This window comes from Triticum aestivum, chromosome 1D (assembly GCF_018294505.1).
Source record: "Triticum aestivum cultivar Chinese Spring chromosome 1D, IWGSC CS RefSeq v2.1, whole genome shotgun sequence".
Classification (NCBI taxonomy): Eukaryota; Viridiplantae; Streptophyta; class Magnoliopsida; order Poales; family Poaceae; genus Triticum; species Triticum aestivum.
Window position 1 is genome coordinate 372,829,630 of NC_057796.1, and position 18,039 is coordinate 372,847,668.

The following is an 18,039-nucleotide window of genomic DNA, read 5'->3' on the forward strand; positions in this document are numbered from 1 at the left end:
CTCATAAGCTCTGTTAGTATAACAAAGCAAATCACCACTTAGGTATTGTTGTGAACTCATTCTAGATTTTTATTGGTGTTATATCTACTGTATTCCAACTTCTCCATGGGTCATACCCTCCGATACTACTCATAGATTCATCAAAATAAGCAAACAACACAATGAAAATAGAATCTGTTTAAAACAGAACAGTCTGTGTAATTTGGAAACTTCGTATACTTATGTAACTCCAAATTTTTTGAAAATTTAGGACAATCTAGGCAATTTGTATGTCAATCTTTAAAAAAATCAGATCAACAGCACGTTCCAGTGAATTTTCAAAATCCCTGGACTGGGCGCAAAAGTTTCTGTTTTTGCACAGAATCAAGTCAACTATCATCCACACTATCCCAAAAGCTTTACTTGGAACTTTATTGAAACAAAAGCTATAAAACATGATTACTACAGTAGCATAATCATGTGAACACATAAAAATAGTAGGGGTAAATATTGGGTTGTCTCCCAACAAGCGCTTTTCTTTAATGCCTTTTTAGCTGGGCATGATGATTTCAACGATGCTCACATGAAAGATAAGAACTAAACCACAAAGAGAGCGTCATGAAGCATATGACTAGCACATTTAAGCCTAACCCACTTCCTATGCATAGGGATTTTGTGAGCAAACAATTTATGGGAACAAGAATCAACTAGCATACGAAGGCAAAGCAAGCATAACTTCAAAACTTTAAGCACATAGAGAGGAAACTTGATATTCTTGCAACTCCTACAAGCATATATTCCTCCCTCATAATAATTTTCAGTAGCATCATGAATGAATTCAACAATATAACCATCACATAAAGCATTATTTTCATGATGCATAAGCAAAGAAATTTTACTACTCCCCACAAAAACAAATTTATTCGCATCAATAGTAGTGGGAGAAAACTCAACAAAATAGCTATCATGTGAGGCATAATCCAATTGAAAATTAAAATCATGATGACAAGTTTCATGGTTATCATTATTCTTTATAGCATACATGTCATCACAATAATCATCATAGATAGCAACTTGGTTCTCATAATCAATAGGAACCTCTTCCGAAATAGTGGATTCATCACTAAATAAAGTCATGACCTCTCCAAATCCACTTTTATCAATATTGTAATAAGATTCAGCACCCTCCAAAATAGTGGGATCATTACTTCCTAAAGTTTACACTCTTCCAAACCCACTTTCTTCAATATAATCATCATAAATAGGAGGCATGCTTTCATCATAATAAATTTGCTCATCAAAACGTGGGGTACTAAAAATATCATCTTCATCAAACATAGCGTCCCCAAGCTTGTTGCTTTGCATATCATTAGCATCATGGATGTTCATAGAATTCATACTAACAACATTGCAATCATGCTCATCATTCAAAGATTTAGTGCCAAACATTTTATTGACTTCTTCTTGTAACACATGAGCACAATTTTCCTTTACAACATTTTCACGAAAGACATTAAAAAGATGAAGCATATGAGGCAACCTCAATTCCATTTTTTGTAGTTTTCTTTTATACACTAAAGTAATGATAAAACAAGAAACTAAAAGATTCGATTGCAAGATCTAAAGATATACCTTCAAGCAATAACCTCCCCGGCACCGGCGCCAGAAAAGAGCTTGATGTCTACTATGCAACCTTCTTCTTGTAGACTCGTGTTGGGCCTCCAAGCGCAGAGTTTTGTAGGACAGTAGCAAATTTCCATCAAGTGGATGACCTAAGGTTTATCAATCCATGGGAGGCGTAGGATGAAGATGGTCTCTCTCAAATAACCCTGCAACCAAATAACAAAGAGTCTCTTGTGTTCCCAACACACCCAATACAATGGTAAATTGTATAGGTGCACTAGTTCGGCGAAGAGATGGTGATACAAGTGCAATATGTATGGTAGATATAGGTTTTTGTAATCTGAAATATAAAAACAGCAAGGTAGCAAGTAACAAAAGTGAGTAAAAATGGTGTTGCAATGCTTGGAAACAAGGCCTAGGGTTCATACTTTCACTAGTGCAAGTTCTCTCAACAATGATAACATAATTAGTTCATATGACAATCCCACAATGTGCGACAGAAGTCACTCCAAAGTTCCTATCTCAGAGAACATAAGATGAAATTGCTTGTAGGGTACGAAACCACCTCAAAGTTATTCTTTCCGATAGTCCATTGAGCTATTCCTATAAGTGTCACAAACAGCCCTAGAGTTCGTAGTAAAACAACACCATATGACACACATCAATCAACCCTAATGTCACCTAGATACTCCAATGTCACCACAAATATCCGTGGGTCAATTATATGATATGCATCAAACAACTTCAGATTCATACTATTCAATCCAATACAAAGAACCTCAAAGAGTGCCCCAAGATTCCTACCGGAGAAACAAGGACGAAAACGTGCATAAACCCCTATGCATAGATTACCCCAATGTCAGCTCGGGAATCCGTGAGTTGAGTGCCAAAACATACATCAAGTGAATCAATAGAACACCCCATTGTCACCACGGGTATCCCACGCAAGACATACATCAAGTGTTCTCAAATCCATAATAATATTCAATCCGATAATAGTGAAACCTCAAAGGTAAAACTCAATTCACCACAAGAAGGTAGAGAGGAGAAAACACCATAAGATCCAACTATAGTAACAAGACTTGCGGTACATCAAGATCGTGGCAAATCAAGAACACGAGAGAGAGAGAGAGAGAGAGAGAGAGAGATCAAACACATAGCTACTGGTACATACCCTCAGCCCCGAGGGTGAACTACTCCCTCCTCATCACGGAGACCGCTGGGATGATGAAGATGGCCACAGGTGATGATTTCCCCCTCCGGCAGTGTGCCGGAACAGGGTCCTGATTGGGTTTTCGTGGATGCAGAGGCTTGCGGCGGCGGAACTCCCAATCTAGGTTTCTTTCTTGGGGTTTCTGGATTTATAGGAATTTTTGGCGTCAGTTTCAAGTCAGGGGGTCCACGAGGCGGCGATACTCCGTGGGCTTCTTCTGGTCCATAGAAAATCATCGTAAAGTTTCAGCTCGTTTGGACTCCGTTTGATATTCCTTTTCTGTAAAACTCAAAAACAAGGAAAAAACAGAAACTGACACTGGGCTCTAGGTTAATAGGTAGTCCCAAAAATAATATAAAATAGCATATTTATGCATATAAAACATCCAAAACAGATAATATAATAGCATAGAACAATAAAAAATTATAGATACGTTGGAGACGTATCACGTATCAGGCGCGCCCTGATGCCTTGTGGGCCCCTCGTGGCTTCGTTTGACCTAATTCCAGTGCTATAAATTCCCAAATATTCCAAAAACCCCATAGAGCCACCCGAAACAATTTTTCCGCCACCGCTATCTATGTTCTTCCGCGATCCCATTTGGAGGCCTTTTTGGTACTCCGCCTGAGGGCGAATCGATCACGGAGGGCTTCTACATCAACCTTGCCGCCCCTTCTGATGATGTGTGAGTAGTTCACCTCGGACCTATGGGTCCATAGTGATTAGCTAGATGACTTCTTCTCTCTCTTTGATCTTCAATACAGTGTTCTCTTCAGAGATCGATTCGATGTAATCTCCTTTTGCAGTGTGTTTGTTGGGATCCGATGAATTATGGGTTTATGATCATATTATTCATTGAAAGTAATTGAGTTTCTGAACTTTATTATACATTATTATTATAGGTTTGTATTTCTCTCTGATCTATCAGTTTGGTTTAGCCAACTAGATTCATTTATATTTAGTGGGAGAGATGCTTTGTAGTGGGTTCAATCTTGCGGTGTCCTCACCTCGTGACAGAAGGGGTAGCGATGCACATTTTTTATTGTTGCCACTAAGGGTAAAACGACGAGGTTTAATCATATTGCTTGGTTTTATTCTGTCTACATTATGTCATCATACTTCATGCATTACTCTATTTGTTATGAACTTAATACGTAGAGAGGCACGCATAGAAGCGCTCCCGAAGTGGAGTAATAGTAGTAATGCAGGCAGAAGTCAGTCTACTTGTCACAGACGTAATGCCTATATACATGATCATTGCCATGAATAACGTCATAACTATGCACTTCTCTATCAATTGCCCAACAGTAATTTATTTACCCACCGTATGCTATTTTTCGAGAGAGAAGCCTCTAGTGAAAACTATGGGCCCCGTGTCCATTTTAATCATATTACTAAAACCAAAAATACCTTGCTACAGTTTTCTTTCTTTTATTCTACTTTGCAATTTATTTGTCTATCATTACCAGATTTAATCCTTGCAAGTAACGAGTTCAAGGGGATTGAAAACACTCTTCCCTGCGTTGGGTGCAAGTATTTGCTCTTGTGTGTGTAGGTACTGCTTACTAGGCATTTGCATGGTTCTCCTATTGGGTCGATAACCTTGGTTCTCCCTGACGGAAATACTATCCGCTACTATATTGCTTCACCCTTCCTCTTCAGGGAAAATCTCAAGGCAACTCACAAGTAGCAGCGGCGATCACACATAATACAAAGGACAATATCATCTACATAATGTAAATTTTCCACCCCATTATCAATTAAATCGGTAGCATGCCTTTGAACCAAATTGTTTCTTCGAGCAGATACCACCATTTTGGTATGGCATTCAACCGCTAAGTTAAAGAAAAAAAGGCGAAAGTGGGTCACCCTGGCGAACCCTTTTAGCACTTTGAATATAATGGCGCATCTCATCATTGATTTTGAAACAAAAAGTACCATTGTCCAAGATTTGAGACACCAACTACACCACTTATCATTAAACCCTCTAATCTTATGACAAGCAATAAGAAATCTCAATTCACTTTTATCGTATGCTTTTTCAAAATCAAGCTTAAGAATAATGCCAACAAGTTTCTTAATATGAGTATAATACATGATCTGATGCAAAGAAAGAATGCCATCCATGATGTTTCTACCCTTATATTAAATCATTTGTTGAATACTAAAAAGTTTAGAGGCATAAGGCTCCAAGCTAATATCCATCACTTCAGTGAGCAGTTTATGAGGACATCTCAAAAGGAAAATAGGCATGTACTACCCGCCCATAAAACCACTCAATAGCCCAAATAAATCTCCACAAACAAACCTCCCAACATTGTTAGTAGAATTCAACTGGAATGTTGTCAAGACCAATGTATCTATTAGTGTCCAGCCAAAAGAGTAGCTTTTATTTCATCTGAACTGAAAGGTTTGGTCAAGTTAAAAATATCATCAACAAATAGGATTTCATTCTCAAGCCGCAATAAAGGATCAATATTAAACAAGTTACTAAGAGGCAGGAGCAGGGCCAAATAGTTTCCTATAAAAGTTATTGGCATGGACCAAAAGCATTTTAGTACCCTCAATGATCACACCACCACATTCAAGAGCATGCATAGTATTTTTTTCTCCTCCTACCATTAGCAACTTTATGAAAAAGTTGTGTCATTATCACCTTGCAACAACGAATTTTCATGATATTTTTTAAGCTAAATGTCTCCTTATCAGCACATAAAACATTCAAAGCAACAAGAATTACAACTTTTCTCTTATAGGTTGCTCCAATCACATGTTTCTTCCAACAACTCTTTGTTAGGAACACCAACTTGAGAAGGTGTCACACAGCAAGATAAGACATTGTTATGCTCATTAACAATCTCAACGGAATTTTCTATAACCTCTCTAGAAGGTAAACTAAAGCTATCATCTACCACATTCGCATCATTTTCTTTAGCCAATTTGTGAATTCAAAGCTCATTACAATCTTCACTATCTTCCTCAAAATTATGTTCAGAAACAACAACCAAGTGTTGTGTACCAATATTTTTCCCATCTGAAGATAAGGTTCTGGCCTCAAAGTTACTAGTACCAACATGTCTAGTATGAGACCTGGACTGATAATCAAGTCTAGGGCTTTTGGACAACAAAGGGGGAGAACTATTTCCTACATATACAATATTCTATCCTTTCTTAGGCCCTCCAATAACAAAAAATTCCACTTCAGAATAAAAGTCATAGAAATGATAATCTAAAACCCCTTCAGTAGAGGGACGGATCTCAACAATATCTCTGCATCCTAAAAAAATGCGAGCATACTCTGGCTTATAGAGACTAGCAGGGTCCAGCTCAAGAGTAACACCAACACACTACTACAAAAACAGCTATAGCCAATATGGACACTAATGGCGCACTGTACATGTGGTGCGCCATTACTAAATACTAATGGCACACCATGTGTTGGTGCGCCATTAGTGTGCAAATACTAATGGCGCACCACATCCACGGTGCGCCATTAGTATTTTTTTTAATTTTTTCAAAACTACTAATGGCGCACCGTGGGATGGTGCGCCATTAGTAATGGCGCACCATCCCACGGTGCGCCATTAGTAATTATGTTTCAATTTTTTTTCAATTTTTTTTATTTTTATTTTTTAGACTACTAATGGCGCACCGTGGGACGGTGCGCCATTACTAGTTCAACTACTAATGGCGCACCACTCCCACGGTGGGTGCGCCATTACTAGTTGAACTAGTAATGACGCACCACTCACAGGTGCGCCATTAGTAATTTTGTTACAAATTTTGTTTTAATTTTTTTTTGAAAAACTACTAATGGCGCACGGTTGGGGTGGTGCGCCATTACTAGTTGAACTACTAATGGCGCACCACCCCCACGGTGCGCCATTAGTAACTTGGCCCATTCCACCGAATGCACACCCCCCTGGACCGCCTTTTCAGTTAAAAAAAAGAAAATGATGGAAATGTCAAAAATATAAAAGAAAATAAGTTTCCCATGTGATATGTGGTCTAGTTGTTGGGAAAATTTACAAATATGAATTTCGACTTTATTTGCAAAATCTCTCTGGAATTTGTAAAATGGGCATAACTTTTGCATACGAACTGGGATTAAACAGTTTTTTATATGAAAAATCATCTACTCGAAAAGTTACATAAGAATTTAACAGGGGGAACCCCGTTAAACATTTTCAAAATCCTCAAAAACCTAACAGAAAAAAAAGATACGGGGCTTTCAAGATCTAGAGGCAAAAAAAATTCAAACTTACTAGTGGCGCACCGTTTGCTAGGTGCGCCACTAGTAACAGAAAAAAAATATTGGTTTTGAATTTCTTTTTGGATTTTTTTTTCAAAAAATGATTCGTAATATGACAGGGAAGTTTGAAATATTTTTCAAAATTTCATCATACTCATGAATATGAACAAAATCCTAGACATCAACAAGGTTTAATAGGATTGATATGATAGATATATCAACAAGTGGCTGTTAAATGAGGTGGTGCTGGGGTTGGATGGAACTGCGAAGTTAAGCGTGCTCTGGCTGGAGTAGTGTGAGGATGGATGACCTTCCGGGAAGTTTGACCACTTAGTGCGATTTGACTTGAGATTAAGCATATTGACCTGAGATTAAGCCATAGTGACCCGAGATTAAGAAAAAAACGAAAAAAAATTTAATTGTTTTTAAAAAAAATTTGAAAAAAATATTTCTGAAAAAAAAAGAAAAAAAATTTGAAATTTTTTTTTGAAATTTTTTTGAAAAAATATTTCTGAAAAAATATTTGAAAAAAAATTGTTACTAATGGCGCACTTCTATGTGGTGCGCCATTACTAAGTCAGATAGTAATGACGCACCGTGGCCTATACTAATGGCGCACCACTGGTGCGTCATTAGTATCTACTAATGGCGCACGAGTGGTGCGCCATTAGTAAAAAATACTAGTGGCGTGGTACTAGTGGCGCACCAGTAGTGCGCCATTAGTAGACAAAACTGATGCGCCACTAGTAGGCCTTTTTCTAGTAGTGACAAGAGACCCAATATAAGCTACATTCTCCTCGCATCGCTTGTCAATAAGGACATCACGAACATGAAACAAACTTTATGCATATCAGCTTTAGCCCCAATGGATGCAGTCTAAAAATAAATGTTAGCCCTAGCCTTGCCATACTTGAGGGGCAGGCGCTTACCAAAGCAACACACATGATCTACCTCCTTATGATTAGGAAATCGCATGGTAAATTGCGTTGGACTAATAAGACAAGCAGTACGTCTCTAGCCAGGACCGAAAAGGCAATTAAGTTCATACTCAGTCTTCCTAACAATAGCAACGCTTTCAAGAACAATAATGACCATAGTACTAGCACAACTCCTTAACTTGCTTAGTATTCAAATCAGGGTAATAGAAGAAACCCTGCCCAGGGGATTGAAGCCGCACATGGACTTGATCAAAATCTCTTGGTTTCCTGATCCTATAGAGTTTAAGAGGGCATAGCACTCCTATATTTTTCCATTTTGTAAATCATACAAATCAAAGAGGCCCTAAACTCTATTCATTCTTAGCTACGAGATACAACTTATGCAACAAACTTGCCCAAATATCGTAATAAGTCGCTATTCTCATAGGAAATTGGTGGAATATGGTGATTGGTTACCTCTTTTGCATTGTACTCCACGCAACTATTTCTAGATTTCCCCTAAAAAAATCTTGATTCAACTTGATAATGACAGAAAATCGACACCTAGCTGGATTAATTAGATGCTACGAACGTATCAAGAAGGGTTTGTCCATTTTTTTGTTACTAAAAAATATTTAATTTTTCCTTATTAACAAATAAATATAAATACATTATTCTAAGGAAAAAATAACTCTCGTATATGTATATATTCATGGAACTTTTACCATTAAACTGGGAAATTAACGGGCGCGTCAACACACATGAACATGATCTAATTTGGTACTATATTGAGTGTTTTTTTCAAAGCATGTATGTTCTATTAAATTTATCATTTGGTCATAATTGATTTAATTACAACATAAGTGACGGTACGCAACTCCTATCAAAGGCGATTTAGTGTTTTCTTCCACAATCATCCTCCTCCACCGGTAGATCACCGGCCTCCTCCTCAAGAGCTCATCTGGCTTCGCCGGTAGGGGTGTGCGGGAGGCCCCGATCTACCGGTGGAAGTCATAGTTTCCTCCTCTTGGAGCATTAGATAGATATCAGTTCTGTGATGGCGAGATGATGGTGATGTTGTCGGTGTGGAATAAGGTCTTCCCACTTCGCCCTAGTTCCGGTGATGCTTCATCATATCACCGGGAGGCGTGCGGAAGATGGTATGTCCTCAGATCTAGTTCTTCGGGTCTGGCATTTTTTTCATGCAAGTTTGTCTCGATCGTGCTTTTGTAGGGAGAGGACAATGTGGTTGTACGTATTGGTCTCCAGGCTCCAGTTCCAACCAACGAAGATTGTCCAATCTCAGCCTAATCGGAGAGCATGTGAGACTTGTGCTCCCCAGCTCTGTTTGGCTGGAACTAGGGCGTGCTATAGGCCATCTCCCTCATTTTATTCTCCGAGGTGGCGATTTGCTTTTTTACACAAATCACGACCACCATCATTTTTTGGTCTACATCGGCGACTTCCCGGTCGCTGCTTCTACAAATTCCCGGGCTTAAACAAGTTTGTTTCGCTGAGGCGGAGGTCTAGAGGTGATAACGAGCTTTGCTCACGGCCGACCACCGGTGGATGCAGGAGAAATAAGACTTTGGCACCCCAAGGATATGGATGTATTTTTTAATTTCTGTAGAGTGTTTGTGTAAGAGTTTGTGATAGTAAATATACTGCCTTTGAACTTTTCCAAAAAAAACATGAATATATTCATACATTTTACTTCTGTACTGTGACGTCGAGGAGGAGAATTCCAAGTTCAAATCAAGGTAGATCCATATATGTGGGGTTTTATTTGTTTTACAAAAGATGCGTCCTTCGTTGAAATTTAAACCCCTCCTTATTGAACCATCGTTTGTATCTTTGACCTTAATCAACCACTCTTCAGTGCAATGCAATGAATGAACCATGCATTACAAAATGGCAGTCAAGTTGAGGTATGCGTGTGAGCGATAATATAATTAGCAAGTTCTTTCTTTGTTGCCCCTCCCCCCTCTCAAACAGGATATAAGCCAAGATGCCTGATGATGAGCTAAGACAAAAGATCCGTTCAGGACTTCATATATTAATTATATTTATTGGATTGGATGGTTGCATCGAATATAATATATACAAGATGCAGCAGACCCGTATCCTCAAATCTGCGTATACCGATCTGTCATGCACGATGCTGCAGCAGGCTGTCAAGCAAGTTGACGAGGGTAAAAAAACAACATTATTATTCTGTAACAGCACAATCAGAAAGGAGTTAGAAGCTCAAATCAACCAAAATTTGGCGCCAGAACTGACGACCACTACACTGAACCGCCCCTAATTCGAGACGTAGCAGCTCCGTAGTTGGAAGTGGATTTGTGGCACGCTGGGCGAGGCACCGGCCCCATTTTTTTCTTTCAATTTTGAATCTTTTGAACTGAAAGTCTAAATTAAGTTTCGTTTGCATATTCATTTTTCTTGTGACGAGGACTTTCAGATAAGATAGATCACTTTTGAATACGTTTTGATAAGTTTTCCAAACTTTACCAAGTTTCAAGTGTTGAAACTTGATACGAACGAAGGACAAAATCAGCAAGTCGCAAAAACTAAAAATTAAAACTTGGTGTCCTCTCTTGCGGAATCCAACAACTGTGCGGACCGCGAAGCAATTGTCCGGCCGAGCATGGTTTGGCAGGTCCGTACCGCCGTATATGCGTGCCCTTGCAAATTTTTCTAAGTGGTTCACGCAATGAAAACTTGTTGAAAGTACCATTCGGCATGAGTAATGAGCTATCTGGAAAAAAAATGGCGAGAGGCTCGTTGAAAAATTGTTACGGACCAGCAATGATGCTCTTTTCAAAAGGACGGAGAAAACAGTAGCAGTGATGCTCTGCAATGTAAATTCAAAAATCGTACCAAGTGAACGAATAAAAAAGAATTCCTCTAATAAACATCTACAACTCAATTGGCTTTAAAGTACCATTTTTATTTGTTTGGCACCAAGTTAGTCCTCATATGATGTGATCACTCAACTACTACATCATATCAGATGTCCTAAAGTGGCATTACCAATTAAGTACCGTTATATGTTTGGAATCCACGATAGTATAGAAGGTTCAAAATATTGTTAAAACAAACACTTCATGCACTCGCACTTCACGGAAATAAGTATACAGGATTCAAGGGCGCGTTCCTATCCAATGCAGATATTCTTCTTTTTCCCTTGCCGACGGCCATGGTATTCTATTTAGTCTCCATTTTTTTACCATTTTTTTTCTTATTATACCGACTCGGGTTCATTTGATCCTTTTTCATATTGAATTCATGTTCCAGCCAATTTATTTGGAAGTTCGAATTGATAGAGGGAGGCAGACAATATATTTCAACATTTCATAGTTTGTGAATTTATATCAATTTTTCGTTCATTTTTCATCAGCAATAGAAAGGACCTGGAGTTTTCCCGAAAAAAAAAAAAGAAGGGACCTGGAGTTGAGTTACCTGCTCAGGAGCCAGGGCAGTACTTAGTGGGAGATACGCTTTGCAAGTTGCAATATCCCTTTTAAGCCACTAGGCATCTCCCTCGCTTAATTTAATTCCACTGATTAGTGTACTACTACTTCATTGAGCTTTTAACCCCAACCCCGTCAGGCCATCGCCACCACTCGCTGTTGCGGCGATGCTGCATATATCAGCAAGCTATAAGCAAAGCCGCCCAGCAAACTCGTTCGCCTTGAACCAACACCGTCACGCCGCATCAAAGGCTCCATCCACCAAAACATTAACAAATCACAGGCGAGGCGACCGCCAGCGAGGAGTGTGCCCCCCGCCGAAGCCGCGGGCGCACGAGCTCCAGCCGCGCGAGCCGGCCAGCGAGGAGGCCGGAGATCCCCCCCGCCGCCGCCCGCCAGCCAATGCAGCCGGCCAGCCCCGCGGTAAGCAAACCCCCCTGCCTCGGCCCGGTCGCGCGCGGTTGGTGTGATCCGCAAACCTGCTGCTACTGTTCTGGATAACCTCTCCATTTCTGTCTCTGTATCTGCGAAGTAGTTCGTCGGTTCCCGTGCTAATCTGTAATCTCTCGGCTTGTTCAAACAGTGCCTCTCCTGGTCTCCTTTCTAGGAAAAGGCAGCGAGTGCTGGGCTGATTTTGATTGGGTTGGGTGGCACGTGACGCGAGTACGCTTTGGTAAAAGTCGTTTGGCTTATGCACTTGTCCCGCTGCTTTTCGCAGGACCTGGTGGTGAGGATGCGCAGGCGTTTGAACCGCAGCATGGGCACGGCAGGAGGAATTTGATTCCTAATCAGAGGCGACCTGCTGCAGTGAAAGGCTGTGATTGTTTGCCGTTACGGGCTGGGGGCGCGTGATGGAGTCCCGGATGGACCAGTACGAGATCATGGAGCAGATTGGGCGCGGTGCCTTCGGCGCCGCCATCCTTGTGAATCACAAGATCGAGAAGAAGAAGTACGTATACGATATAGTTTCTTTTTCCGTTCCAAGATTCCGTTTCCACCGTTTGAATGCAGGTGACAGCAGCAGCGTGTTTGCCTGTGATTTGATTGGCAGGTATGTGCTGAAGAAAATCCGCCTTGCCAGGCAGACGGAGCGCTGCCGCAAGTCTGCTCATCAAGAGGTTTGTGAAGCCCTTGGGCTTTGTTTGTTGATTGATTGGTGCTGTTTTGGGGAATTGATTAAGTGACAAGTAAATTGCAGATGGCTCTGATCGCTCGACTACAACATCCTTACATTGTAGAGTTCAAAGAGGCATGGGTTGAGAAGGTTTTTATTTTAACCTTTATTTTGCTTTGCTTGTTGGGTTTGAAATTTCAACTGAGCTTATTTACTGACAAGGAGGGTCATGCAGGGTTGCTATGTCTGCATCATCACGGGCTACTGCGAAGGGGGGGATGTGTGAGTGTTATTTGGTGCTTTGGAGTCCAGTTTCTTGTTTCCATGTCTCTTAAATTGTATTTTGTTCTTTAATAACAAGGATGAGCTGATGAAGAAATTAAATGGTACTTACTTTCCTGAGGAGGTATGAGATAACTTATCTGTATTGCTCATCTGAATTAAATTAAAAATACATCCAAGATCGAGCTCATTATACTGATTGATCACTGATTGTTCCTCAGAAATTGCTGAAATGGTTCGCACAGTTGGTATTAGCTGTTGACTACTTGCATTCGAACTATGTCTTGCATCGTGATCTGAAGGTAAGCAACAATGGGTATAGTCATCGCCAATTATTTTATACGGTGGAAACATTGACGATTGTTCCTCATAATTGCAGTGCTCCAACATATTTCTCACCAAAGATCATGATATACGCCTTGGTCAGTTCCTGATTACAGACACTACAGTACTGCAAGTTATTTCACACTACTTTTAACCTTTTGTTTTATCAATTAACAATCCATTGGTTTGCATGCAGGAGATTTTGGCCTAGCCAAGACTCTGAAGGAAGATGATTTAACTTCTTCAGTATGATCTTTTTTCCTATTTCCTCCGATGACCTCTGTAAAACATTTGCATTGCCATAGCCTTTCCTACTGTTAGAAGGGCATTCCATTTATTGAGCTATTAATACCTCTCTCTCTCATATGGTGCATCACCAATGACAGCATGCTGTTTGTCATGCGCATATACCTCGTGCTATTTATCGTCTTCCTCTTCCCTTATTAACCACAAACAACGTCGGCACGTAAATTCATCTGTATTGTGGAGAACATAAAGTCAGGATCATTTTTATATGCTCAGACTCTTGCTGGATACTAACGCTATTATGTTTCCTTTAGGTCGTCGGAACACCGAATTACATGTGCCCGGAGCTGCTTACAGACATTCCCTATGGATTCAAGTCGGACATTTGGTCGCTTGGTAAACATAATTAACATCAGGCTAATGTTTCTGTACTATTCCTAGATCCACATATTTGCTTATGAATTTAATATAACTTTGTCTTTTATAGGATGCTGTATGTATGAGATGGCGGCCCATCGACCTGCTTTCAAGGCTTTTGTGAGCTCTTGCCTGATCTACTTTTTGCTTAAGAATCATTGGTATCCTGGGTGTATTATAAGTTGAACATTTACCTTTTCCATCTTACATTCCGAATGGGCTCATACCCGTTATAGTTTTTCTGGCTTATAGTAGTTTAATACTCCTACGTTGAAGAAACTGCAATATTTTGGTAGAACTAGCTAAGATCTGGTTAGCTCTGTAGTCCATCCTGTATATTCTCTTACGGAAATACTTTGCAGATACTATACAATATAAAATGGAACATAAACTAACTCTGCATGTAAACTTATTTCCTATGTAAAGATTCTTTTCGAGACAATATTCAAAAGTGCTTTAGGCCGAATTACATGAACAAAGCAATTACCATGGGATATTGCCTAAATTCAGTAAAACGAACTAAATTAGTACTATATCAGTTCATAATTGACATGTACTGACTCACATATAACTATTCATATTTTAGAGCGTTTGAGCATTAAAGTTTTTTTTAATTATTCTCGCAACATTTCAAGTAACTTCTATATAAGTTTGTCAATTATATATTTGCTTTTGTAAAAAATATTGCTAATGGTGTTTATGATTCATCCAAAGCTAACTGTTTAGTTACATTTAGTATCAAAGTTTGGAATATATGAGGTATCCAAAAGATTTTCTACAAGAAAATGGTGAAATAAAATTAGTATGATCTGTTAAAACTCTACAATAAAAAATCTGCAATGTTGGGTTTCCTGGTTGTTACTTGGTGACGCTACTATTTGCAGTTTTCTTTAACAAATCAGTGGACTTACCCGATTAAGAATGCTTGCAGGATATGGCTGGATTGATAAGTAAGATAAATAGGTCCGCGATGGGTCCCTTGCCTACCTGCTACTCCTCTTCTATGTATGTGCACTTTTCTTCATAGAGTCGGTTGTGTAAAAGCTATACATTTGTTAAAAGTTGTCTTGTCATTTGTCTCATTTCAATCACATGATCTGTACTGTGGTAATCATCCTTGGTTCTTATGCTTCAGAACCAAGTAATGATTTGGTAGCATCTGTACTGATGTTGGTGTATTACAGTTTATGTCTCTTTTAAGTTGTAAGTGTATGTCCTTTTTAAGTCTGATCATTTGTCTCATTTCAATAACATATTGTAAGTCACCATCCTCAATTCTTATGCTTCACAACCAAGTAATGATTTGGTAGCTTTGCAAAGAATATACCACTCTAATGGTTTCCCCTTTCGCTGTTAAATACAGGAAATCTCTTATCAAAATTATGTTGCGGAAGAATCCTGAGCATCGACCTACTGTAAGCTACTATGAAGCTGGAAACCTTCTGACTATAGCCTTGTCTCTTCCACTCTTTCTTTCGAAAGGCCGTAGCTGATCTTTATTAAGAAAGAACAAGAGTTTACAAGTACAACATGATCTCTGAATAAAATGTAATGTCCTGTGAACAGGCATCGGAGATTCTGAAGAACCCATATCTGCAGCCTTATGTTGATCAATGTCGTGCTCTTTATGATGCTTCAAATACCATGCGGACACCACCGAAATCATTGTCCACTTCACGGAGCAGCCAGAGAAGCATGTCTGAAAGCCAAAGCAGCAGCATGTCTAGTAGTGATATAGACAGCACACTATCAAGTGACAGAAGCACATCAGGTGGAGCTGCAAGTACTGATACCAAGGTCATTGATACTCGAAGCATTCATGATGTGGATCGAGATGACTCAGATGAGAAGTGTGCAACGCCAGAAGATCTCAGAGGCAACAAAGACCTGAGAAGACAAGATTCATCTAAATCCATAGATCAGCATCACAGGGGTGAGAGTAAGCAACCGAAAATCATTGAGAAGATAATGACAACCTTAAGAGAGGAGAGCAGGCTTAGAGAAAGCAGTACTCCTGCAAGAACTAGAGGCGTGAAGCCGAGTTCTGCAGTCAGTAATAAGAATGAAGCAGAGCAACCATCAGATGCTTCAAGGTTTAACAACAATGCTTCATGCAGATCAAGGTCTGGTGATGATTCATCTCATGGATTGGTCAGTACCAATGATGGATGCTTGAATTCAGTTCAAGCATCACCACCCTCGAAGCAACTGGTATGAACCTGCTTCTTTTATATCATAAACAAAAGCCAATTAGCTTCTATTGCTAACCACTGACTCCTGCTATTGGTCATGCAGTTACCTATTGTTGAACACCGTTCAAATATCAAAACCGCTCGGTCATCAACTCCTGAACCTGCCAAACAGGTCATAGAAAATGGTTCTGCAGTTTCAGCAAAGTCAAAAATCAAGACCCCAGCTAGTGCTACTAGACGGGCTAGCCCTCAGCGACGAGCGGGGGTAGGGACAACTGGCCTCCCAGCCACTGTGCAAAAAGGAGCTCAAACTAAGGTCATGGTGGAGGGTGAGAAAAGTCCATGCCAACCTGCCCATTCTCCAGATAATACCCCTGGTGATCTTCCACTTATTGTAAGGCCATCCAAAATTCCTTCAGAAGGACTGAACATCATGCCAAACAACTCACAAGCAAAATCTGCTCCCCGAGAATTGTTTACTGTGGCAACTAAGGAAGACATCAGTCCTTGCTCAAGTTCAACAGTTGGTTGTGTTGAAAAGATCGACCAGTCTGAGCTATCTGAATCTAACCCACCAGCCTGCTTGATTTCATCGCACACAAGCTCAGTGCCTGATGCTGCTGCCACGGAAGAGAATGGCCTTTCAGTCATACCACGTTCAGAAATTAACAGAGACAGTTTGCAGAGTGTGGTTAGTAATGATTCAAGCCTGAGCTCTGCTTTGGGTCCATCCATTCCAAGCTTTGAACAGGAGTTTGTTTGCAAGGATGATGTGCAATCCAGTAAGCATGGGCAGAATATGGCCACATTCCAAAGTGGCGAGGATAAATTTACTGTCCAAGAGCTTCTCTCATCGATGCCACCATACGATTCTTCTGTTTCAACAGCAGAAGATACAATGTTGGAGAAGGGACTCAATTCTGTTCAGTCAATGAAGAAACAAACATCAATGAAGAAAGAAACAGGTCCTCATTTAAACCCACTGGTTGATGATGCCGCTCGGCACATCAATCTCAATGTTAGCAATGAGCAGCCAATATCAGAAAATGTTCAAGGGGAAACTCAGAACATGGATGTCAGCAAACTTCTGGACGTGGTAAGAGAAGATCTGGAAGTAAGAAGCAGCTCATGCTCATTAAACTCACTGCTTTCTACACCTCTTCCCTCAGTTGCTTCCGAACAGCATGTTTTGGGAAGCAATGCTGCATGTAAGATACCAGCCAGCTCAGACACAGCAAGATTATCTAGCGCCGTCGTCGATGTGAGATCTTACGTCTCTGAGGCCAACATTGTTGTCAAGGAGGAGACATCCCCTGCCAAGGAAATGCTCGACGTCACGTCATTTAGGCAGCGGGCCGAGGCTCTCGAGGGGCTCCTTGAGCTCTCCGCGGACCTACTGGAAGACAACAGGTTGGAGGAGCTTGCTATTGTTCTGAAGCCATTTGGGAAGATGAAGGTCTCCCCAAGAGAAACGGCAATCTGGCTGGCTAGAAGCTTTAAAGGGATGATGAATGACGAAGCAAGTCGCACGTCAATGTGAGTATCTGTATCTTTGTAGCCCGGAGGGGCACTTTTTGCTTGCTCCCCCCTTGTGCTCTGAGCTTTACCGAAACTCGCTTGGTTTTTTAACTGCGTGTGGTCTGTGTTGCCTGGTTTTTCCTTTTGATTCAACCATTCTTTGTGGCGTATGTTGTACATAGCCAAGACTTGTAAACAGAATAAATATCCCTTCAGTACTGCAAATGGTTTAACTTCTGCATACCAGCCCACCGCATTCGTCGGAACGCGCTGGAAAATCGTAATCAAAACATGCCGCTTTTCGGGCCTTCAAAGAGACCAGATTACTGCAGCTACTCCCATAGAAATTGTTTTGCACATGAGAAACATGGGCAATGTGGTAAATTGAAGTATTAGTCAGAGAAGCATCGCTCTCCCCCCTATAGATGCGGATCCTCCACCATCCAACAATTTTCCAGTTAGATAATTTCAGTCTGCTAGCATTAACAG

General features: G+C 40.3%; 1 protein-coding gene across 2 annotated transcripts; it reads left to right on the forward strand.

Moving 5' to 3' along the window:
* The first annotated feature begins 11,611 nt into the window (after positions 1–11,611).
* LOC123182170 (serine/threonine-protein kinase Nek4) lies at positions 11,612–17,791 on the forward strand. Of its 2 annotated transcripts, XM_044594647.1 has the most exons (15): positions 11,612–11,880; positions 12,176–12,406; positions 12,509–12,575; positions 12,656–12,721; positions 12,807–12,853; positions 12,932–12,977; positions 13,075–13,155; positions 13,233–13,275; positions 13,374–13,423; positions 13,738–13,819; positions 13,911–13,960; positions 14,772–14,845; positions 15,204–15,255; positions 15,407–16,051; positions 16,136–17,791. In XM_044594647.1, exons 2-15 carry the CDS (start codon positions 12,309–12,311, stop codon positions 17,570–17,572), a joined length of 2,838 nt encoding a protein of 945 aa, XP_044450582.1. In that variant the 5' UTR covers positions 11,612–11,880; positions 12,176–12,308; the 3' UTR covers positions 17,573–17,791. The 2 variants fall into 2 exon arrangements, with proteins under 2 accessions (XP_044450582.1, XP_044450583.1); XM_044594648.1 differs by lacking the exons at positions 11,612–11,880; positions 12,176–12,406 and having other exon boundaries at positions 12,933–12,977.
* The last annotated feature ends 248 nt before the right edge of the window (positions 17,792–18,039 follow it).